This window comes from Pholcus phalangioides, unplaced genomic scaffold (genome assembly GCF_987345545.1).
Source record: "Pholcus phalangioides strain wild (caught in Gottingen) unplaced genomic scaffold, Ppha-v1.0 ptg000011l_1, whole genome shotgun sequence".
Taxonomy (NCBI): domain Eukaryota; kingdom Metazoa; phylum Arthropoda; class Arachnida; order Araneae; family Pholcidae; genus Pholcus; species Pholcus phalangioides.
This window is the reverse complement of record NW_028301604.1, coordinates 52,758,868-52,783,593: the sequence shown is the minus strand read 5'-3', so window position 1 is coordinate 52,783,593 and position 24,726 is coordinate 52,758,868. Positions and strand designations below refer to the sequence as shown.

At 37.6% G+C, this 24,726-nt stretch overlaps 1 protein-coding gene across 2 annotated transcripts in view; it reads right to left on the bottom strand.

Moving 5' to 3' along the window:
- Nucleotides 1–24,726, bottom strand: part of LOC149080553 (metal cation symporter ZIP14-like) — an 89,542-nt gene that overhangs the window by 30,105 nt on the left and 34,711 nt on the right. For both annotated transcript variants that reach the window (XR_016193604.1, XM_089239660.1), the window contains exons 6-8: nt 22,702–22,879; nt 16,914–17,083; nt 9,757–9,939 (exon numbers count right to left, since the gene is read on the bottom strand). Coding sequence is in view for 1 of the 2 variants with exons in the window: in XM_089239660.1 (XP_089095786.1) it covers nt 9,757–9,939; nt 16,914–17,083; nt 22,702–22,879 (531 nt within the window). In the remaining variant the exon portion in view is untranslated. The remainder of the gene's footprint in view (nt 1–9,756; nt 9,940–16,913; nt 17,084–22,701; nt 22,880–24,726) is intronic.

The following is a 24,726-nucleotide window of genomic DNA, read 5'->3' as shown; positions in this document are numbered from 1 at the left end:
TGCTGCGTAATAATAATAATAGTAAAAAAGAAGAAGAAGAAAAGTAAGGAGAGAGCAGAGGTCAAAAGGTGATGAGAGCTCCCCTCCCGTCCCCAGGGAGAGAGAGAGAGAGAAAAAAGTGTTTTTATGAGTGTGTGACAGTGTGTGTGTGAGGGAGTATGAGTTGAGACCTCGAGCTGGTCAATTGTACAACGATTCCCTCGATCGGGATTTCGTGCGAGTTAATTTGTTATATTTGTGAATTAAAATTATCGTAAATTTATTAAAAGTGTTTACAGTCCACTTCTTTCGAGTGAGTTATCGTCCATCTGGTCCGTCTCATACGGAGACTAACTGTGAAAAATGTCGTTCAAATCGGAGAAGACGTCTGTGGAGCGAGTTTGTTTTCGTTGAGTTCTTGTGTGACCACGAAAGAATTGTGAGTGGTGCTAACATAATTCGGAATACGTAACTTTCATCGTCAAAATGTTCGCTGGAGCAAAAAAGCAGGACTTAATCCAAGTTGCTCAGGACCTTGGAGAAATAGTCATCGAGAATGCGAAGGTGAGTGAGTTAAAAGAACTTATTTTGCAAAATCAAGCTTGTGTAAAAGATCCCGACTTTGTAAAAGATTATCTAGCCACAATAATAGCAGATAGAAAGTCAGAGGAACTAAGAGAGGTTGAATTAGAACGCATGAAATTAGAGCGCGTCAAAACAGAATTAGAGTTAGTTAGAGTACGTGTAGAATTAAATTGTGACGGCATCGAACATAACAAAACAGAAGTAAAGGAAGACACAATTGAATCTCTCATTAAAAGTGTGAGAACTCTAACTGTTAGAGTACCCAATCAGCCGGAAGGTTGGGGGTATTTCTTCGCATCACTTGAAAGAGCATTTAACACAAAAAAAGTGCCAGAGAAATTTAAGTCAGAAATTTTATTGAATTTGTTGGGTGAAAAGGCAACCAACGTTTTGTCTCACATAAGCGATAAAGAACTGTCAAATTATGATAAGGTAAAAGAAATTATTTTACGAGAGTACGAGCCTACACCGCAGGTTTGTCTAGAGAATTTTCGAAGGGCTCATCGTAATAATGAAACACATGTGCAATTTGCGTCGAGGTTAAAAACGAGTTTCGATTACTATCTGAAGCTCAGAAGAGTGTCAGATTTTGACACATTAAAAGACCTCATTGTTGCAGATAAGTTGTTTGAGACATTAGATAGAGAAACTGCTTCTCATATTAGTGTGAGGCAAGGAGAAAAATGGTTTCGACCGCTTGAATTAGCTAAAGAGAGCGACATATATTTTGCTTCACGAGGTAGATCTCTCACTGAGAGCAATAGTGGGTTTCAAAAACAACGAGGAAATTTCCACTTAAAAAATAATAAAAATGTGTCAAAGGTGTTTCTCTCGGATTCAAAAGACTCATTATGCGTACAATGCGGAATTGAAACTCACGCATTGTACAAGTGTTCTGATTACAGAAGCAAATCAGTGGACGAGAGAATTAAAATTGTAAAAAGTAATAATTTGTGCTTCAATTGTCTGTCATCTTCCCATGGGGTGAAAAAATGCAGGTCGAGGTTCTCTTGCCCCAAGTGCAATAAAAGACACCACGTGACCCTGCATTTCCCCCGCGAAGAAGAAACTGTTGCTGCTGCTCCTGCAGGAAGAACGGAGATGACACATTCTCCCCCGAGCAATATAACGACGCCGAAACAGCACAATGCCAACCCCATAACAGCCACCAGCTGCATGGGAAACAAACAAAAAAAGACAGTTTTACTTAGTACAGCGAGATGCCTTGTAAAAGATAAGGATGGTCAATACCACAATGGTAGAGCGCTGCTAGATGGGGGCTCTATGTCGAACTTTGTAACCAGAAAGTTTGCAGAGAAACTTGAGTTGAAGAAAGAAAAAATAAATCTTGTTGTATCTTGCTTAAACGGGGCGTCAATGCCAATCAAGGGATGCGTGAGAGCCTCTCTCGCTAATAAAAGAAAGGACTATGAGAGGGAATTGGACTTCTTGATAGTGGAGAAAATAACAAATAGCACTCCCTCCCAAAAGTTAGAAGTGTCTATTGAGGGGGTGAGGGACGTAAATTTAGCTGATCCAGAATTTAACAAACCAGGACAGATAGATATATTGTTGGGAGCTGAAATATTTTATGAACTATTATTGACAGGACAAATGTCTCCTAGTGGCACCGATTTAATTCTACAAAATACAATATTCGGGTACGTTGTAAGTGGCGCATTATCCACTAAAGAGAAACAAACAATACATTGTGGACTAGTTCAACAAGAGAACTTGAATAAAACAATGCAAAAATTTTGGGAAATTGAAAGTGTTGGAGAAAAGCCAGTGGTATCAAAGGACAACGAAATTTGTGAAACCCATTACGAGGAGACTCATATGAGAGACAATAAGGGGCAGTATATAATCACCATGCCTCTCAAGGAGGATCCCGGGTGCCTTGGAGAGTCCAAGAGTATGGCGTTAAAACAACTAAACTCTCTGTGGAATCGGTTAGAGAGAGACAAAAATTATCAGGCATTATACAAGGATTTTCTCAAAGAATATCTAGAACTTGGGCATATGAGTGAGGTGAATGAGACCACAGAGCCAAAAGTCACATATTACATGCCCCATCACGGTGTATACCGTCCTGATAAAACGACAACAAAACTACGAACTGTTTTTAATGCTTCCACGATTACCACAAAGGGCAATTCTTTGAATTCTCTTCAGTATAACGGAGGAGTGATCCAAGAGGATCTTTTTTCAATAATGATCCGATTTAGGAAGCACGAGTTTGCTTTCATTGCGGACATCGAAAAGATGTACCGAATGATAAAAATTCATCCGAGTCAAAAAAATCTTCAAAGAATTTTGTGGAAGGAAGGCAAGAACGAGCCCATAAAAATTTATGAGTTATCAACTGTAACTTACGGGACAGTGAGCGCACCGTTTCTCGCCATGAGAACCTTGAAACAACTCGCACAGGATGAAGGAAACAATTTTCCTCTAGCGGCTTCTGTCCTAACCAGTGATTTTTATATGGATGACGTCCTATCCGGGGCACCAACCTTGCTGGAAGCGAAAGAGCTCCAACAGCAACTGATAGGCATCCTCAATACTGCAGGCATGAAGCTGCATAAGTGGTGCGGAAATAATCCAGCGCTCATCCCAAAATTATTTTCAGATTGTGATTATACCTTTTCCGACCCAAGTGAAATAAAGGCTCTGGGAATTTCCTGGAAGCCAAGTGAAGATTGCTTTTCTTTCAGTGTGAAAGCTGACAGCAATACAGTATTCACCAAACGGAATGTTCTATCTACCATCGCAAGACTTTTTGATCCACTGGGATTGATAGGACCTGTGGTATCAAAAGCAAAAATTTTCATGCAGAAACTGTGGCTTCTGAAAATTGACTGGAATGATCCACTTCCAGCAAAGGAGGCACAAGAGTGGCACGAGTTCATCGAATCTCTTCTGTCTATAAATAACCTAAAAATAGATAGATGTATTTTGATATCTGAGCCAACTACGATCGAGATTCATGGGTTTGCAGATGCCTCTGAATCTGCATACGGGGCTGTTATCTATTGCAAGTCTACTTCATCTACCGGACGCGTGAGAGTAAAAATGGTTTCGAGCAAATCAAGAGTAGCTCCAATTAAACGTACAACTATTCCGCGGTTGGAACTGTGCGCGGCAGTGTTACTAGCTAAGTTGATGAAGAGTATAAAAGCTTCACTGAAGATCGACGTTTCAGCAGTGTATTTGTGGAGTGATTCTATGATTGTGCTGTCTTGGATCCAGAAAGAACCACATCTTCTGAAAACGTTCTTGGCAAATCGTGTAGCTACAATACAGGAACTAACAACTGTGCAACAATAGAGACATGTTTCATCCGAAGAAAATCCTGCAGATCTCACTTCCAGAGGTCTAGCTCCAGAGAGACTGGAACAAAGTGTCTTATGGTGGAACGGTCCAAAGTTTCTTATGGACAGTGAATACCCAAACAGAACGATCCCGTCAGCGGTCATACAAGATGACTTTCAGCGTGAATTCAAAATTTGCAGTATTAGTGACAATATTTGTGATATACAAACTTTTAGTGTTTCAGTTTGACCATTTATCAGTGATTTTTTGAATCTTAGTAATGTGTATATTAAGATTGTTCGTATTTTGAGTTTCATTTTTAGGTTTCTTAATAATTGTAAAAACAAGAAAAAATATAGTCCTTTAGATGCTGAAGAAATCAATAATGCTGAGCTGCATCTCGTGAAATTGATTCAAGGTGAGGAGTTCAAACCAGAACTCAAAGGTCTGAAAGAAAAGGTAAGGTCCCTTTCGACAGTCCGATAAAAAGTTTGAATCCTTTTGTGGACGAAAAAGGAATCTGAGAGTTGGTGGCCGATTAAATAATAGTACACTGGGCTATAATCAGAAGTTTCCTATTCTATTGCCCACAAAACACCGATTAACCAAGTTGATTGTTGTACATTATCATAATAAGTATCTACATTTAGGGCCACAAGCATTATTGAATCAACTCAGACAAAAGTTTTGGGTTATAAATGGTAAAAGTGTATGTAGAAAAATTGTTCATGATTGCATTGTGTGCTTTAAAGCTAAACCTATAACGGCTCAACAAATTATGGGTGTTTTACCTAAGGATCGGGTAACGAGAGATTTTGCATTCAACATTTCTGGTGTTGATTTTTGTGGACCCTTTTCTATAAAGTACAAAAATCAAAGAAAGGGTACCTTGAATAAAATATATGTGTGTATTTTTGTATGTTTAGTGACGAAAGCGATCCATCTGGATATTGTTACTGATCTTACCACTGCTGCATTTATTGCAACTCTTAAAAGGTTCACTTCTCGAAGAGGAAAGTGTGTTAAGTTGTATTCAGATAATGCAAAAAATTTTGTGGGAGCAAATGTTGAGCTCAAAAACTTATACAACCTTGTAGCTCAACCAGATGAGGACCTTGCTGGCTATTTATCCTCGGATGGCATAGATTGGAAATTCATTCCTCCCCGAACACCAAACTTCGGTGGTCTCTGGGAAGCAGGAGTGAAATCTTGCAAATACCACTTAAAACGAACCATCGGCCAGACAAGGCTCACTTACGAAGAATTTCTTACTGTTTTGACTCAAATAGAAGGAGTCCTAAATTCTAGACCAATATCTGCCATGTCAGAAGACCCAAATGACTTGGAGGCCCTAACACCTGGTCATTTTCTTATTGGAAGGCCGATCACTTCACTTCCAGAACCAGAGTTGACTTCGGTGCCAGAAAATCGGCTTAACCGATGGCAACAAACAACGAAATTCGTACAAGTCATTTGGAAAAGGTGGCATCGAGACTATTTGAGTACATTACAGCAACGGAATAAGTGGTTCTTCGAAAAGGAAAACGTAGAAATAGGTGACATGGTTATTGTTAAAGAGGATAATTTACCTCCTTGTAAATGGTTTATAGGTCGAATTACGGAAACATATCCTGGCAAACAGGATAACAAGATTAGAGTGGTTGCTGTGAAAACGGCTTCAGGCACATATAAGCGACCTATTTCAAAATTGTGTATTTTACCTATGGAAAATTAATGTAAATATCGTATATTATGCTTTATTATGTATCGAAAGGTGTTGATTTATAATGTAATTGAGTGTGTCAATTTTCTTTATTCTGTGTATTTAGTTAAAATTTGTATTTGTTCAGGTTTTGAAACGATCAGTTTTATATATTATTACATTATAATTGCAATTGGTTGAATGTTCGAAGAACATTGCAACGCCCGGCGGTATGTTGCTGCGTAATAATAATAATAGTAAAAAAGAAGAAGAAGAAAAGTAAGGAGAGAGCAGAGGTCAAAAGGTGATGAGAGCTCCCCTCCCGTCCCCAGGGAGAGAGAGAGAGAGAGAGAGAAAAAAGTGTTTTTATGAGTGTGTGACAGTGTGTGTGTGAGGGAGTATGAGTTGAGACCTCGAGCTGGTCAATTGTACAACGATTCCCTCGATCGGGATTTCGTGCGAGTTAATTTGTTATATTTGTGAATTAAAATTATCGTAAATTTATTAAAAGTGTTTACAGTCCACTTCTTTCGAGTGAGTTATCGTCCAGATGTCAAAATGGTAGCTTGACGAAGGTGTGACTGGTGGAAACAGTAAAATAATAACGATTCAATCAGAAAATTTTAAACTTATTACGTTATGAATTGGCATTTTTAAAAATTTTTGGTTTCGGATTTTTCTATTGATTACACTGCTCAACACTGATTTTGTTCTCAAAGATATCTCAATGGTTTTATGGTGATTTTAGGGCATTGATTCCGAATCTGACATTGGTTTTATTAGATCGGCTCTAGTTTTTGAGTTAAAGTGAAAGTTGAATTTCAATGGTAATACCATAAGCCGGGCACGGCTCTATGCCTCCCCAAGGAAAATGCGATAATTCATGAAATTTTCGGACCTTTTTATATGATAATTATTTCATTCAATCAATCCGTTGAAAATTACCTGTATCAGAGTTCTGAAAAATAGAAAAAACCACTACATTTTTTCAAAAAATTCGGGACGGAGAAAAAACAAATAATCGGTACTATTCCGGAAAATACGGGACAAACTGAAGGACGCATGGTTACTCTTTTCACAGTGACTAACTCGTGATAATGTGTTGAATAAAATAAGAAAGTAAATAAAAAGTTGAAAGAAATATTTCCACGCAAAATTATGGCTGCTGACTATATTGAAATATTGATATTATGCATTCATTATCTCAAAAACTAGAGACAGTTCGGCAAAATCAACAGTTTTGTAATCAGCAGCTCCAATATACTCTAAAACCATTAAAATTTCCTTTGGGAACATGAAACTGGTTTTTTTCGGGCGTAAAACTTGGATTTTAATCTACTCGCAAACGTTTAGTTTTATGGTAGTTATTTTAGAGAAAGTATTATTCAAAAAAATAACTTTGAAGAGTAACTTCATCCCTCTCAAAAATTTTAAGAGTAGTTTGGTATGAGGAAGAGATTTCTTTTTTTCAACCCGAGCACAACTTCGATCAATCGTCATGGCCAATTTACTATCGACTGAGTTGTGCCGGAAATGGGAGTGACGTGCACCTAATATAAAGTGCATGTCACAATATTCTTATATGCTGAATGCCATCAAATTAGAAATTATAATGAACAAAAAAGAATAGACGTACTACTTTGTGGATTTGCAAGATTGACTTTCTCGTCATGAATTTTAAATTCTTATTGAATTCTTCCAAATTTTCCAGTTATTTTTTTTAAAGAAAGCACTTTTCGTTTTTTCGACATTATTAACAGCGGATTTGACACAGCCAGCAAGCAAAGCACCACAACGAAAGAAAATTCCACAGGAAACGATCGAAAGAACTTAATGTGTATGTGTACCGTGTGTGTCTCTTATCGGCAGACCTGTTTTTTCAGCAATGTACCCTTAAATGCTTACAATGTGTGGACTTTCTTACCCTTTGAGGATAGCGGTGATAAAACATTGGGAGAAAAAAAAAATTCTGAAAGGACATATGGCCGTCAAAACAATTGAAACCCATTTCATTTAGACTCACTGCGTCTGCGTATTCTCAGAAACAAACAAAACTAAATGGTGGTCATTGAGAGTCCACTCTAAATGACCACCGGCTAGCTCACTGGCTATTTCCGTATGTCAGTAAACATCCTAAAATTTATGGCTGTTGCGGTGACAATATGCAAGAAAAACTGTTGCAGCAACGCGTTTTTACTGCACACAAAAATTGTGCTTGTTCGATGGACGTTTTTTCATAAGGTTCGGTGTGCGAGTCGAAGTGAAAACGTCGAGTAATTGAGTTTTTGCGGTGAATAAATGAATTATTTTAACATTAAAATGTATAGGAACATATTGCGACGGTAGCCAAACGTCGTATAAACATGAAAGTCGCATAACCGTATACCGAGCGACGTATAGACGAGGTTCCGCTGTATTTCTTCTGTATTTTTTTTCTCTATCTGGGCTGTACCTAATCATATGTTGTTTGAATGACGTCACTCTAAGACTCGGGATTTTAATTTCATTCTTGGCCTATATTGTTGTTCAAAATATTTATATTTACAATTGTTTTTTGAGTAACCCATAATAATTCCACCGGATATTTTTATATTTTTGTGCATATTTAAATGAGTAGAATTAGTGATAATTTTTTCGAAGCTTTTTGAAGATGACACCTTCCGACCCTTTTCTTGTCGGTGAATACCAACCTTAGTGCAATATTCGTTGGGATATTTGAATTCAAAAATGGCTGTAAATGAGGAAAAGAACGGATAAACAAACGGAAAAGATCACAATGCTATTCTTCCCCACCTTTTCAGCGATTTTTTGAATTCAAATATTTCAGTAATATTGTGTAATCCTAAGGCCTGTATAAATATAAGTATAAAAAAAAATCAAAAACCAACAATGAAAAAAGAAATAATTCAGCAAATAATGCACTTAGAAACATGAAATCTTTTCATAACCGTAGAAGAGACAGGACAACAGAACTTTCTAATTGTGTTTTTTTAAGACAGGGTGACCAAATAAAAGTCATTTTTTTAATGTTAATAGATAGGGCTGATGATAGGTTAAAAACCTGAATTTCAAGTTTTTTTTAACCGATCATCAACGACGTTTCATTTTTAATGCCATAAAAAACCGAGCCCCATTAATAACTATAGAACTCCCTTACAATATCAATGACATCTTAAATCTACACGTTATTTGGATACTTTTTCTAATTGGAAGTATGCCTCTAGGATCAACGGTTCGCTTGTAATTTGTGGCCAAGAGACGTGAGGCATCAGACTGTATATTCGCGACAGCACTACGTGTTGGTTTTCGTTCCAGGCCAAGCGTTTTTTGGTCATTCTCTTTGGAATTTTGTGTTTTGCGCATTCGTGCTCGATTTTTGTAATTCTGGTTGTACAGTACTTTGCTCGCGACATATATACAGGGTGATTCAGAAAAAATGGGAAAAACTTTAAGAGGTGGTAGTGCGCACAAAAACAAACAATTTTTATCAAAGATTGCATGGTCTAAAATGAAATGCAAACGTGCTACATGCCGCCATTATCCCGTAAGTTACAACTGTTAGAACAGTTGCACGCTGGAATAATTTCACAGGGCTGGCATCCGCGCCTTTTATTCACTGTGGCGCAGATTTACATACGGTTTCTTCTTCTCCCCCAGGTTAAATTTGCATATATACATGGTGTTCTTTTTCTCTCTATAAATTTCAACAGGAATGCCATTTTAACGTTAGCGGAGCGGTCATTTCGAAACGCGCTAGCGCGTTTGCGTTTCATGTTAGACCATCCATTCGTTGATGACAATTGTTGGTATTGGTGTGTACTATCACCTCTTAAAGTTTTTCCCTGTCACATTGGAAATGAAAGCGTGTTAAGAATCCGAGATGTTTCGGGGTGACCAAAATAAGTGTAGTTCTCAACATCTGACTGCCACGAATGTTGGAGTGGTACTGGCACAAACTTTCATCCTCTCTCTTTAAAACGAGACCAAGATGGTGGCACTATGTCTATTTTTAGCGTTTATATAAGTTTGAAATTACTTCGACAGAAACTGTCACTTATTTGGGCACCTCCCCACACCCGGCATCAATTTCAAAGACGTTTCCTCGTCGAAAAATTTCGAAACTGTATTACATTTTGCAACAGAGTTAATATTTTTTCATTACATAACAAATTTCCCACCTGTTCATGCGAATCATTAGAAAGTGCATTAGCAATTGCTTCAAAGAAGAACAAAACGTAAATGACAAGCATGATCCCAAGTTGCCGCCATAGGTAAGTTGGTATGGTAGCCAATGATAATTCTTTATGAACTTCATTCCCGTCAAGATCTTCTGTTTCATCGTGACTGTGTAATCCTAAGGCCTGTATAAATATAAGTATAAAAAAAATCAAAAACCAACAATGAAGAAAGAAGTATAAAAGGTTATATAATAAGTAACAAGAGAAGAGAGATACATTAAGATACGATCTATATTTTTCAATTTTTATTTCTATCTAAACCGTCAGAAGGTCTATGAATAATACCTCTTTTATTTATTTATTTTTTGATGATCTAAAAATTATTTCTCCCATTTCTACTGGTTAGTGAAATTATTCACCTATTTTCACTCGTTCATGGATGTGAAAATTTTGAGTTTTTTTATTTTTTTTCAGCCGAATATTGAATAAAAGTAAAGTGTGAAGTCTAATAAAAGACAAGAAAGTTAATAACTTCATAAAAAAAAATTCAATATTTTTCTTTTATTTCAGAACTTTTAGAAAATGGCCTCTTGAAGGAGTGGTCTTTCACTCGGTTGGTTTTATAATAAAGGAAAACAGCTGTTTAACCCTTTCACTGTGCGAAAAATTCCATCTTTGTTTTTAGTCTTATTTTGTGGAGTTTATTTTTGGGGAAAATAGCACGAGTATGAAACATTTATTGAAGAATTATAATCTCAAGGTGAAATGCAGTTTATAATTTTCCAAGAAGTCAGATTAATTAATTTTTATCAAAACTTAAAACATCACGTCGATCGCTTACAGATGATTGAGCAGATTGGAACCTGAATTTAAGGTTTTTTAACTAAACCGTGTTGAATTCATTGCAGATTATCACTTATTGTATCGGTCCACTGTGGACTCTGCCTTAGGGTAAATGCTAGAGACAAAATATTATTTAGTAATTACTTAACTCGAAATTTAAGGATTAAAATAATATTTTGTGATATGTCCACTTTTTTTTTTTAATTTTTCGGTTAATTAAAAAAAGATGATACAGGCTAGAATCTAGCCGCTAGATCATCTTCTATATATCACCGCTACCGATCGGTTAATTAAAAAGAAGTCCGCGAGAAATTCGAACAAAAACATTCAGTACTGGTGTTATAGAGGATTAACTTGAGAGTTGCGAAGAAGAAATACCTTATAAAGATGATGATGTCACCCTCCCCTCTATTTATACAAAGCATAGACAAATAGGGCACGGTAGCCCAGGTAGATAACAACTGCGAGTTCAATATCCAGGGTTCGTCCTTGTCAGAAACTTCCCTGACATAGGGGATACAACAGAAACGGCAACATGACCACAGAAAAACATTAATACTGCAGGAAGTCCCATAACTTGGGGTTAGCGCATCAACCCCTCAGTGAGTATGAAAAAAGGCTGCCGTTCGGTATCGGCAATAAATTGTAGGTCCTGGTCTAATTAACCCTCGTGTGCAGAAAATGACCGCGGTGCGACAAAAATGATCAAATGATCATAGCTAAATAGGCGCGATGCGAAGATGAATTTTTGGAAGGTAAATTCTACAGACCTCTGTGGGGAATGAATTTAGCGATCTACGGTAACTCTGCTATACCTTTACGTTGCCATCTCGAAGGTGTATTGTGTTGCTATGAGTAGGTTTCTCTCCCGCGGGATCCCGCACGTAAAATACAACAGTGAAGCGTATAAACGGTTTAAGGAATGTAAATTTCTATATACAACAAGATATAATAGAGGAATTCTCAGCGTCTCAAGATTGGTCGCAATAATTGATGAACCAATACACCACGTATAGGAAAGTACTTGGCGAGCAAAATTGAACGATGTATTTTTTTAGAAGGGGCTCACTATTTTTACCACACACCAGCTCCGGTCATATCACCATACAGCGATTCCCTACCGATAGAATTGGGTGGGAAATGAAGGCACCATCTATCGATGGTCGCCCCAGGCTCGATAGCTATAGAACTTGTTTTCTATGTTCTTCCCTCGGATCGAACTCGTGAACCGTGACGGTAACCTTCATGGGGTGGAAAACGAGTATCTTACCTCTCGGACAGAAGGGGCTCACTGGAACCAGCCCTGCGCTAGAACACCAAATGTTGGGACCAATGTTTTTACTGGCGATCATTAATTGAGGAGCTTATTTTCAAACGGGAACATATCCACTCTCACTAAATTTACAGTAGAAGTGAAAAACAAAAAAGTTTGCTTTACAAAAGTATAAAATAGTAGCATATAAGAATGATAGAAGAATATTTAAATACCCCCCCCCCCCATGTTCATTGATCAACATTCAAGGAAGTTTATCTACATCTGAATTTTGGAAATGTTCCGTTTTGAAAGAAAATTTGTGGAAATGTTACCTTTTTTGGTTAAAATTGCATCTGGTCAAGTCAGAAAAATTGGAAGTTTCTACGTCACTTGTTGATTCCAGAAGATTTTACCCACCCCAGGCTGGTACCCTTACTGTCCTCTCGTCATTAATATCAAACACGATCATTCTACAGTGGAACCTCCCATACCGGACACTTCTACTAATGGACACTATTTTGAATTACGTCGACGGGACTCAGTACGACAGGGCTATCCATTAACAGACACTCCTTGTCAGCCAGCGAACAAAATTTTAGGTCCCATGTTTTTTTTTCAAGCCGAGCACAACTCAGGTCTATCGCCATGGGCAATTTACTACCTAGTGAGTTGTGCCAGAAGTGTAAGTATGTGTACCTAACAGTCTGAGTGCGTATCTAGTGTTGTGTATGATTTTTAGTGCTGCCATCTATATCTCAGAAGTGAGTGAAGTGTAATGACTGAATATTTGTACTGTTTGTAGGACTGTTGCTCTCTGTGGCGAGACTTTTCAATGGGGAGATCGGCTCGCCTTTACGCCTTGAAGTTGGGAACCACAGAAAACCAACTTCAGCCGACCACCACTGTGGTGACGGTGGGGCTCGAACCCGGGTCCCCGCGATGCGCGTCCGTCATTATGACCACCCGACCACCACAGCGGCCGGTCCCATGGTTGATCGTTACCGAGAGGTTCTACAAAAGATACCGAAGTGAATGAACGAGGTGGATATGTTCCCTTTTGGTAGAAATGACTAACATTACACCATAATATTTACAAAAAATATAGTCCTCACACTCCCCTCCCAGACACTTCACTTTAGCCTGTACTGGATCGGAACCTTTGATAGGTATCATGTATCAGTTACATAAAAAATTTGTTAATTATTATAACTAAATAAATTTTTGATATTAATATTTTTTTGGATATTCTGATATTAATATTTAAATTTTTCACATATTCAAGGTTAACCTAATCCCGGGAAAGGAGCATTCTGATTCCCACTTTCATGGGATAGAGATCAACCCGGGAAGTGTCATGAGTTATTAGCTGAGTTGAGAGAGGCTGTCTAATTGCACAGTCCCGTTCGATCTACATATATACAGTGATACCTCGTCTAACGAAGATAATTCGTTAGTTCGTTGAAACGTGATTTCCTTTAGGTTTCTATGAAAAATTGTTTAATTCGTTCCAGGTACTGCCCAAACTTTAAAGATGAGTTTTTTTAAAACACCAAGGAGAGTTATAAGAAACTGATCAGTTATATAGCTAAACTGATCGTAAAATGAACAGCTTCAAAATTGTGTAACTGAGAAGATGAGATATTGAAGAGATCTTTTTATTTTACATTATGAATACAACCATAGGCGTACGCAAAATTTTTTCGAGGGGGGGGGGTTTCAGATTTTTTTTTCCCTTCTGAGGGGGGTTAAGTTTTTCCCTGAAAGATAACACTAATCTTGGCTCATGGGGGGGGGGGGGGGAGGGGTTAGAACCCCAAAATCCCCCTTTGCGTACACCAATGAATACAACTAACATCAGCTTTAGTCTATCAAAGCTGGTGTTGACACACCCCGCAAGAGCTCGCATCCATTTGTGATTTGGTCAGCTCATTCCTGTCTCGTACATGAAGATGGAAAAGATAAGCTCCTAGAATGTCCAGACTGTTCAGTTTGATGCTAAGAGTCTTGCACTGAAAGAACGCGAGAACGCCCTGAAACATGGACTCTTTTTTTTCTTTTTTTTTTTAAATGCATTTTCTATCGGTTAAATATTTGATTTCACATAAAATGGTTCCAAAACTTTCAGAAAGAGAAAGGAAGGTACATTTCCGGGGTGGGCATGAGTTAATCGGGCTCAAGTAAAAATTGCTAAAAAAACAGTAATTCTGAGGTGATGACTGGCGCAAAAAATTCAGCCCACAAAGTGGTAGTTTTACCTACGTAGCCGCGGGGCAAAAAATTACGAAAAAATCTTCGTTATCAATAGAACAGATATTTTCTGGATATTATGCCGAGGTGAACTTGGAATGAAAAGGCATCTGGTTTCCGCCAGGACTCTCGAACCCAGACACTCTTGCAAACCGGAGAAGCATGCTACCATCTACACCACCGGAAACACGACTCTGCCTTCCTTATTTCACTCACTGTGGCATGAGGCGCTGAAGTAGAGGCATTAGTAGACTTTCTTAACTTCAGATAAAGGTTCCCTTATCTAACGGTATAGCTAATCGTCCGCCCTTGTGGGACGGTATAGCTAATCTTCGTTAGCTAAAAATTCGTAAGCCGGGGTATCACTGTATACTCTGAGGAAGGAAAATGTCAGTGCTGTAGCGTAGTGATCTGTCGCACTTACCCGGATTGCGAAAGGATGGTAATTTGATTCCCCGCATAGGCCTATAAACTTCTCCTTCCAAAAATCCATTGCATCCAGTTAGCTATGCTTTATAGCAGGGGTGTCAAACTCAATTGAACCGTTGGCCATTTGCTTCAAAATTATCTCTCAAGTGGGCCACCAATTATTAAAATTTAATTAATTGAAAAATCTATTAATTAATAATAAAAATTTGTTAGTGATTAAAATAATTATAAACATTTTAAAAACAGTTCAATTGAAATCGAAGGGAAGTGAAAGATGAATTAAAAATAAATTATAACATATTAATTCTATCTACCAAACAAGATTTTTACCGATCAACCTGCTGACACATGGAGAAAAATAATTGAACATATTCTATTCCAAATGGGAATGGACTTTTAGCAAATCCAGTTCATAACTAAAGCTTGTTAATGCATCATGCATATGTGTTATTATCTTATCTTTCCGTTGAGAAGTTTCTAATTAATTACATTCAAATGTCCTGCAATGGCAATTTAGAATGATAGTGATCGCACCCATGTCTCACTATTAATAAATGAAACCTTTTGATCTTTCATTTCTAGGAACAGTTTTACCTCGTTTAAAAGTAAAACAAAAATAATTTTTAGAATTCATGACAAGACAACAAACGAATTTCTATGCGGATGAGGTAGCACATCGAATTTGTTCTCAGGGTTTTCAAGAAATTGCGGGAATAAGTGCTGTTTGAAGCTCCGGATTAGGTGAAGTTCAGAGCGTTCGTCACAGGCTTTAGAATGCAACTTATTTGAATGCAAGTCTTTACAGAAAATGACCTGCTGATAAATGACGTAATGAGAATATTGCAGTTAAAGGATGTCTAAATATATTTCCTTCAGGTGATCTTGAAGTCTCAGCAAAACTTATTTTTACCAGCTATCGTTGATGTACCACCCTTTCTCACTGCTATGAGTTTGTTCAAGGGAAATTAATATTTTTCTTAAATGTATAATTTGATACATTTTGATACGACGTCAGAAATATCTCCCTTTGTTGTGGTTTCGTGAATAGAAAATATTTCAAAAAATTATTCAGTAATTTTCATATCAACTCATACATTTTCTGCAATTTTAATCATTTATTCGGAAACAAGGAATCGTCACTAAAAAGCTTGAAATTGTTTGCGAGAATATGTAGATGCCGATTCATTGTGTTTCATTTTTTTGACATTCTTCATACTTTTAGTTCAAAAAAATTATTTGAATTTTTTTTTCAATAACAAAAAAAAAAACTATTTTTTTGGATTTTGTTGTAACGTCGCGGGCCGCGAGGTTGACAACCCTTGCTTTATAGGAAGGACCGTGTTCCTTCATTCGTTATAATACTGTATATCAGTGGTTCTCAACCGGGGGCCATATGGCCCCCTAGTGGTACTGGGATACTTCAGGGGGCCACAGAAGAAAATGGAGAAAGGGGCCATGACAGGTGGTTTGGAAGGCCGCAGAGAGCTGAGAAGAAAAATTAAGGTGTTAATTCACTAATTAATCCATATTAATTCACTTACAGAATCTAACAAAACCACCCATAAAACCCAGGACCGTCTTAGGGTATGGACCCACCCGTGCCTCACGCCTACATTTTGCAGCAGGATCCCTAGGATGGGGTTTTTTTGCTGGCCCTCAGCTACATTTTGCACAGACCCCTCCTCTATATTAAATTATAGTGTGAAAAACAAAAAATTATGAAACCATATCAGGCCCCGGGCTGCAGTTCTGTCAGTCCCACTCTTGTGAGGGGTCATGCCCGGAGGTCTCATGTCCATAAGTGGATCCTACCTTACGATATTTTGTATAGTACAATAAATTTTGAAAATAAGTAGGAAATATGTAGGTTGCTTATTTCCAGCTAACTATGAGACTACCATAGCATCACTTTGCCTAAAGCGCCCATGATGTTGAGACGGCCCTGACTAAATTCGGACTAGCGGGAAGCTCAAATTCTAGGCCAGTGGTCTGGAGGCCAATCTTATTTGCAATATTTTCGTTCAGTATAAATTCACTGAAAAAATCAATTCAATACCTATAAAGTATCTTGCTTCTAGATGAGGGTCGTAAACTCTGGGTAAGACAGGGGGGCCACGAGAAAAAAATATGGTTCAAAGGGGGCCACGGGCAAAAAAAAGGTTAAGAAACACTGCTGTATATCATTCACTGAATTATTGAAATCATGAATTACTCCATAAACTTTATATTATTACGAGATGAAAATGTATGCATAGAATCATAATTAATTTTCATCTCCCTGTTCACCCCGATAAGTCGGCAAGTTTCTGGGCACAAATTTCGAAATTCTTGATCATTGATTTAGCGATATAAAAAAAAAATACATGCATCTGTAACATCTAACCTGAGGAATAAGATGTAGTAAAGCATCTCCAACCATTGTTCCGAAAGACAATCCAACGAAACCCATCATGATGAATTTATAGTAGTTTTTAGCAAGAATAGGAAAAAGAAATATGCCACACAGGGACGTCATGCTAATAACGAAAACTGCCAGACTTCCATATCCGTATACTAGAACGAAAGTAAAAAATAAAATAAGTTGAGACAATTCAAAAATTTCACAAACTGTCGTTTTCTGTTAATAAATGTGTGTACATCACTAAATAGATGTTCAATAACTTATGTTTATTTTGAACATAAAATTAAAATTTTAACGTCTTTTTGTTTAAAAAGCCAAATTCTCTTCTATACAAGAGAAAACTATCTTTTAAGAACGAAGTTCTTTAGTTTTGTACGCAAATGCAATGGTGCAGTTTAGAGTGACACGGAATAAGATAGATATTGTAGGAAGTAAAGGGATCGTAGGTTGTTGATCGACAGTCGTATGACCTAAAGACAATAGCATGAGTCAAAGTGAATTTTATGAGAATGGATTAATTTATTCATTCTAAGATAACTTTCAAAAATTCCTCGCTAGCTTCTCTTTACATATAACAATGTCATGTTAATTGAAACCTTGGAAACACTGTAGTCTAAAATTATTCCACAAAAATTTCCCTTTTGTTTCTTTTTACTTATGCCTATTTAATGTACTGCATTCTAATTTAGTCATTATAGAACAGTAGAGGTCCTTAGCCTGATATAACGCAATAAAGAAGAAACTACGATAAAGGCAAATAACACGGGAAAAGCTCAGCCTTTCATAATTCTGCCTTAGACTTTCTGAAATTTTACTTAATTAGACTTTCTGATAAGTTAAACGAGGTTTTCTGCCCCAACTGAGATCATTCGTGGCGTCTCCAGAGTGTTAACATAACTTGACTGGCGTCGTAGAGAGAGAAAGGGCAAACTTGTTCTATGTAGAAACCATATATTAATTAATATGGCCCCAAAGCGATCGAATTAAAGACCAGAATAAAGGCTGAAGTGGATGAGTTGAGAAATAAAAAACAGAAAATGCTGAAATTGGAGAAAAATAGAATCAAAATTTGAGAAAAAATATATATATATATACAAGTTAATAAAAATAGAAAAATTGGATAAAAACTTTTTTTCAATTTCAGAAACATTCAAGAAAAATAATATAATTTTAGACAAAAAAAAGAAAAGATTTTTAATGATTTTTAGGAAAATTTAATTATCAAATTCCTATCTGTAAGTAGAAAATTTTTCTTTCATAATTTTTCATATTCGTTGCAAAACTTTGCAGCTATGTGTTCAAGATACAATTTCAATTTTTCCCTGGAAGATCAATATATATGCCTTGTCTCAAAATTTATACATCAACTAGTTGTATTGCTTGAAAGGTTCCAACCCCCCCCCCCCCAGCAATACAGCATGCGATGCACTACAACACGTAATGCATATATTAATGCATTATTAATGCACGTGCGGCATTATAAATAATCTTCTGGGACCATATCTGCTTCCACGTCTGATTGCATCGAATGCCCGCGAGTGGTTAAATCAAGAATACCCAAATCGGTGGATTGGCCGCGGTGGCCCAATACAGTGGCCTGCTAGATCCCCTGACCTAAACCCTTTCGGTTTTTTTATGGGGCCATCTTTAAGCGCATGTATATAGCATGTATAAGCGCATCTATAGGCATAGGCTTGACTCGAACGAAGGCCTCGTAGCCGCCTTGCGTGCGGCAGTGACAACAGTGACACCGTCCATGCTGAAGCGGGTTCAGCTCTCCATCCCACGCCATGCTTCTTCATGTATCTCAAAGGACGGAGCACATTTTGAGCACTTACTAATGTAAGATGCAATCTTCCTTTTAGGCACTATGGTGGTTGAGTGATCATAGTGACGGACTCGCATCACGAGGTCCCGGGTTCAAACCCTACCGTCGCCACAATGGTGGTCGGCTGTAGTTAGTTTTCTGTGATTCCCAACTTCCAGATGCGAATGCGAGCTGATCTCCCGTTAAAAAGTCTCGCAAAAGCTAGCAAGGTGCCGTTCAAGTATTACGTCATCATCGATGGGGGGAGGGGGTTTCCGATTTGCTTACTTTTGATGAGGAGGCGGGTTTGAAAGATGCTTACGTCATCAACCACCGTTTATGAAAATATGAAATATTCTTAATGGCATCAACATTTTTATGACCTCATTGTCCTTTCCAATAAAATGATGGTCACCTACTCCAGTGAATTGTGAGAGAACGGGCTTCTACTGATAAAACTTGCTAATAAAAATAGTATTGTATTGTGGATATTGATAGCACATGTTTCTATTCAAGTCTGAATTTCGTTCTGAAATTTCATAGACATCAGTCAAACCTCGTAAGTGCGTCACCCGGGCAACACGTCATTCCGCTTACCGGGTCCCTGTTTAGAAAACCCATTTGTCCTCTCTATGGGGTTTTAATGTTATTCAACTCCGATAATACACCTTCCCACTCCGCTTAAGGCGCCACGTTTGTGAAAGCACTCTTTCGGAAATTACCATTCAAATCGGAAACTCATCATGCAATATACACAATAAGTTCGGTCATGGTGGCGGACTCGCATCGCGAGAACCCGGATTCGAACCCCATTGCCACCACAGTGGTAATTGGCTGAACAGGGCCGGATTAACCCATATGAAGGCCCTAAGCACTTTAATGATTTTGGTGCCCACATCCCCTTAACCGCATGGACCTGGGCCTCATGACAATTAGATCTGTTTAAAATTTTCGAGAGTAGGCATGTGAAGTGATAAGCAGGTTTTTTTTTTTGTGGGGGGGGGGGGGTTCAGAAAAATCATTTTTCCCGGTGCCTATGATGCTACGGGTCGGTAAGTGCCGTAGAAGCCTTATGACAATTTAATCTGGTTAAAATTTTGGAGAGAAAGTATATAAATTGGTAAGCAGGTATCTATAGCTAGGTAGGGGCGGGGCCTCAGAAAAATTTGTTTTATCCGAGGCCTATAATGCTGCTCTGACGGCTCTGGGCTTAATCTATGGAAATTAAGCGAAATCTCAATCCAAAAACTGAGCATTAACGTGAGTTTTTTGTTTGCAATTAACTTAGTTTCCTCTGCTTTTGTGTCACCCTCAGTGATGCAACTAGAAACGAAAAATTATTTGGTCACTTGGCGGGGAGGGGTCTGTATCTATTTAGGAAACATTTCCGTAATTTTTAACGTAAATCGAGTAAATTCAGCGCCTTTCCTGATCCAGCACCCGGAGCACCACATCCCCTTCCCTCCCTTGATTGTGGGACCCTGGTCAACCTTTTGATAAAGATTTTCAACGGTACAATCAAGTGCTCTTAAAATTTTGGGGTTTTCTACCGGGTGGTTGACGCTGGGGGAAAAATACAAATACAACGCCATAACAGGCAAATTGCCCAACGAGGTGGCTGACTTAAGAACATCATGGATCCCCGAGCCATTTTTTGGAGGCCCTACCTACTACTACCACACATGCACCTCCCCCCCCCCCCCGCGGAACCCCCAACGAATCGGTACATGCGGAAATGTGCGTGTGCGTGTAGTGAAACCTGACATGAAGTTTTTTGTTTCTCTGTAATGCTTGTTATGTGTAGTGCATTGAAAAATATACACTGATCATTTTTCGTGGTGCCCGTTTTCTCCTGATGCTCTAAGCTCGTGCTTATTTTGTTTAATGGTTAATCCGGCCCTACGGCTGAAGTTGGTATTCTGTGGTTTCAAACTTCGTGGGGCGAATGCGAGTCTATCTCCCCGTTAAAAAGTCTCGTCATAGAGAGCAACAGCCCTACAACGGAATAAATATTCGATCATTATCGAACTTCATTCACAATTTGAAAAATTGGCAGCAGTAAAAATTCCCACACAGCACTATATGCATTCAGATTGTTAGGTACACACATTCACACTTCCGGAACAACTCAATTGGTAGTGAATTGCTCCTGGCGATAGACCGAAGTTGTGTTCGGTTTGAAAGAAAGAAACACGACAAATATTCAACGTTCATTCGTTCACTCTATGGCCCCCACAATGGTAGGGCTAACGGGGCTGCAGCCTTAAGGCCCGGGACGATTCTCATCATTTTTTTTTCAAGCTATAATTTCACTTTGCTTGTGAAAACTCTGGTCTGGTCGCCAAAGGTCCCAGCTTAGGGACCCTGCTCCAGGATGTGGGGGGCCATGATTCACTCTTACCACGGCAAGAATCTACCTAGCATTTCAAATAGAAGCCATCTCCATTCCCCTCCCCCCTTCACTATAGGCTTGACAGTCTTTTTTCCAATGTCGGGCTATTTCTTATCATTATTTGGGAATAGTTCTCAGCAGGAGTTTTTTTTTCTTGGCGAGTTGCGGTTCTTGGGCAGCTTTTGCTGAAAAAGTAGTCCATGGCAGAAATTCCCCGTTTTTTTTCCAGAGAAAAATAAAAAGGTTATGGTATAATAAAAAGGTATATAAAAATAAATAGGTTAAAGGGTATTATTCTGGAGTGTTATGATTGTGTGTCAATAATTGTGCCGTTGTAGGACTGTTGCTCTCTGTGGCGAGACTTTTTAACGGGGAGATCGGTTCGCATTTGCGTCTGGAAGTTGGAAACCACAGAAAACCAATTTGTAGTAACGGTGGGGTTCGAGCCCAGGTTGCGAGTCCATCACTATGACCACTCGACCATTACAGCGTAGATATAAATTAAAAAGAAATCGCTCAATTCAAATACCCCTATCAGTGGCATTTACAAGATATCTTGTCTCCTTAAAAGCCTCTTATTTCGGCAATGGCGATCCCACAAATTTTGTTAAGCACTCTTCTCAATCGATCATTCCCCCCCCCCCCGCCCTTCGCATACCTTTTCAACTTACTAGCAGTACCGGCAATCCTTCTTTTGCAAGATATACGGAAAACTGGATGTTGCGAAGATATTTATTTTTTGAGATGTTGATTTTTTAAGGAAGGGAAAAAACTCATCTCTGCCGGGAGAATAAAAAGAAATCGATCTTTTCATTCTTCTTTTTGTCTACTGCTGGGATTACACTATAAAAGTTCTTTTACAGAACTTGAAATATCCAACCAATAAGCATATCGGTTATATTCAAGCAAATGCAACTAATGATCTTATAGGTTGTATTTTTCAAGTTTTATAAAAAAACTTTTCTAAAACGTTTACAGTCTAATACAGGCTTAATAAGGCCGGGATTACACTATAAAAGTTTTATGAAAGTTATTTGAAAAATGCAACCAATAAACGTATCGGTTGCATTTGCTCGAATGTAACCGATAATCTTATTAGTTGCATTTTTCAAGTATTTTATTTATAAAAATATATACATGCATGCTTCATTTCTGATGCGTGAAACAATACGTAAAAAACAGTATGAAAAAAATGTCGTAATTTTTTGTACTATTGGCACATATTTTTTCAAGAAGGAGTCCGTCTAATTTTCAACATGTGCAAGTACACCCTCCCCCCCCAAACTCAGAGAATAATCGAACACAGGAGAGAAAAAAAATACTCTCTGTACTCTTTTTCTTTCTTTTTTCAATACTGTATACTCCTTCACTACCTTAAATTAAGCCAGGATTACACTATAAAAGTTTTATAAGAGTTTTTATATTATAAAATAAATAAATTAATTAATTAAAAAATATATATATATATATATATATAATTTATTATTTATTATTATAATTATTATTATAATTTTATAAGAGTTCTTATCTATTTTTGTTGTTTAATAACTTATTTTGCATTCTATACTTACTTTCCAGATTTGTTGGTTTTGTTATTTTCATCAAGACAGTGTCATTCGTTGCGTAATTACATACTCCACTAGCTACTTGTTGAACCAATGCTGGACACAGCTGAAGAAACTCTACTGGTGATATCGTTTGAGTTGGTATTAGAGCAAATTTTCTTAACAATCGGTTAGCACTTAAGCACTATTAGAATGAAAATTGAATAAGTATTAAATTGCATGACTAACTTTAGAGAATAAAAATACACTCATGTATCATGCGCCAAATATAAGGATAATGACTACTAATTATTTAGATTAAAATTATTATTTATAATTTATTACAAATCAAACCCCATCCTTACTCTTATCTGACTTTTTTTTTTATACAGGGTGAACGAGACCTGTTTTGCCAAATGAAAGGGGATGATAGACATGCCTAAGTGGAACATGAAACACTCTACCAATCCTGCCCTATATCGAACAGTTTTCGAGTTATGGTGAATAATCAATTATGGGAAAACCATTCCCCAAGTCTGAAGAAACCCAAATTTGTGAAGTTGTTGAAAACATACGTGCAAATTCAGCACATATTTGAAGAGAGCAGAAAAAATCCTATAACACATAACACCAATTCCACCGAAATATCTGGATTTAATGACGAGCACAAAAGCCGAAAAATTCACAAGGTTCAAAATCGAATTGTAGCCAAAATTTTTAATCGCCAATTCCGCCATACCTTTCTAGTTACAATCGGTCAAACTTGCCAAAAACTTTTTTATTGCACCACCTTTCGAAAGAGCTTAACAACAAACCATAGCGGATATCTAGTTCAGGAGAAATTTAGCCTTTCGTTCGCAATACATTACTGAAATCTGCGTTCGTCGAAGTAATTTTAGCAAATTTTTAGCGACAATTCGAATATTCACTTCATCAATCTCTCAGCGCTTGTATAGCACGCCATTAAATGCATATTATTACAATATCCTACAGATAGAAGTGTCACCCTATAGGATTTTTTGAGAAAAATCCAATTGTCGCCAAAATCTGAAACTGCCAATTCCTAATTTTTGTTGAATATCTACTTCGACAAACGCTGATTTCAGTGATATATTGCAAATAAAAGGCCGAATTTCTCCTGAACTAGATCACTGATATAGCTTATTGTAGGTTTTTTCGAAAGCTGGTGCAATGGACAAGTTTTTGGTAAATTTGACCGATTGTAGCCTGAAGAGTGCGGAAGCGTCGATTAAAAATTTTGGAAACATTTCGATTTTGAACTTCGCCAGTCTTTCGGTGCTTGTAGCTCGCCATTAAATCCAGATCTTTAGGTGGAACTGTATCACCGTATAGGATTTTTTCTGCTCTCTGCAAATATGTACTTAGTTTGCGTTTAGTATTTTTAGAAACTTAACAAATTTGGGTTTTTCCGACTTGACACATTTTTTCCCATAATCGATTATCCACCATAACTCGAAAACGGTTCGAAATAGGACAGGGTTGGTAGAGTGTTTTATATCTTGTTATCTTGTTGCCACTTGGGCTTGTCTGTCACCCCTTTCGTTTGGCAGAACGGGTCACGTTTACTTTGTAGAATGCAGTGTTCAGAGGAATTTAACCACTTCACGATCAGGGACCTAATATTGCGTCCAAATGCCAGTTATCTGTTTTTTTCCTGTCTCCTCGTCACCGCGAAGCTTTGTTGTAGCCCTTTTTGAACAGCGAAGTTGTTTTTTTATATAGGTTTATTTCTATACTCCTGTTAGTGTTTTTTCCCACATATGATGTATCTTTCCACTATATTATACATATAAAAGCGAAAGGGAACAGGTAGTGTGAGGGTAAAAAGAAAAATCTACTTTGTACCTACTCTCTTATCTACTTATCTTACTGTTTGCCCCTCATTTGTTTTTTCCTTCCTCTTCTTTTTTTTTCTTCTCTTTTTCTAATGTGCGGTTAGGTTAGGACAAGGTTACCACATTTATCACCGGTTCGACAAATAGAGATCATCCGAATTTTTAGCCAATAGCTTGTAAGCGAAGAGATTAAAGG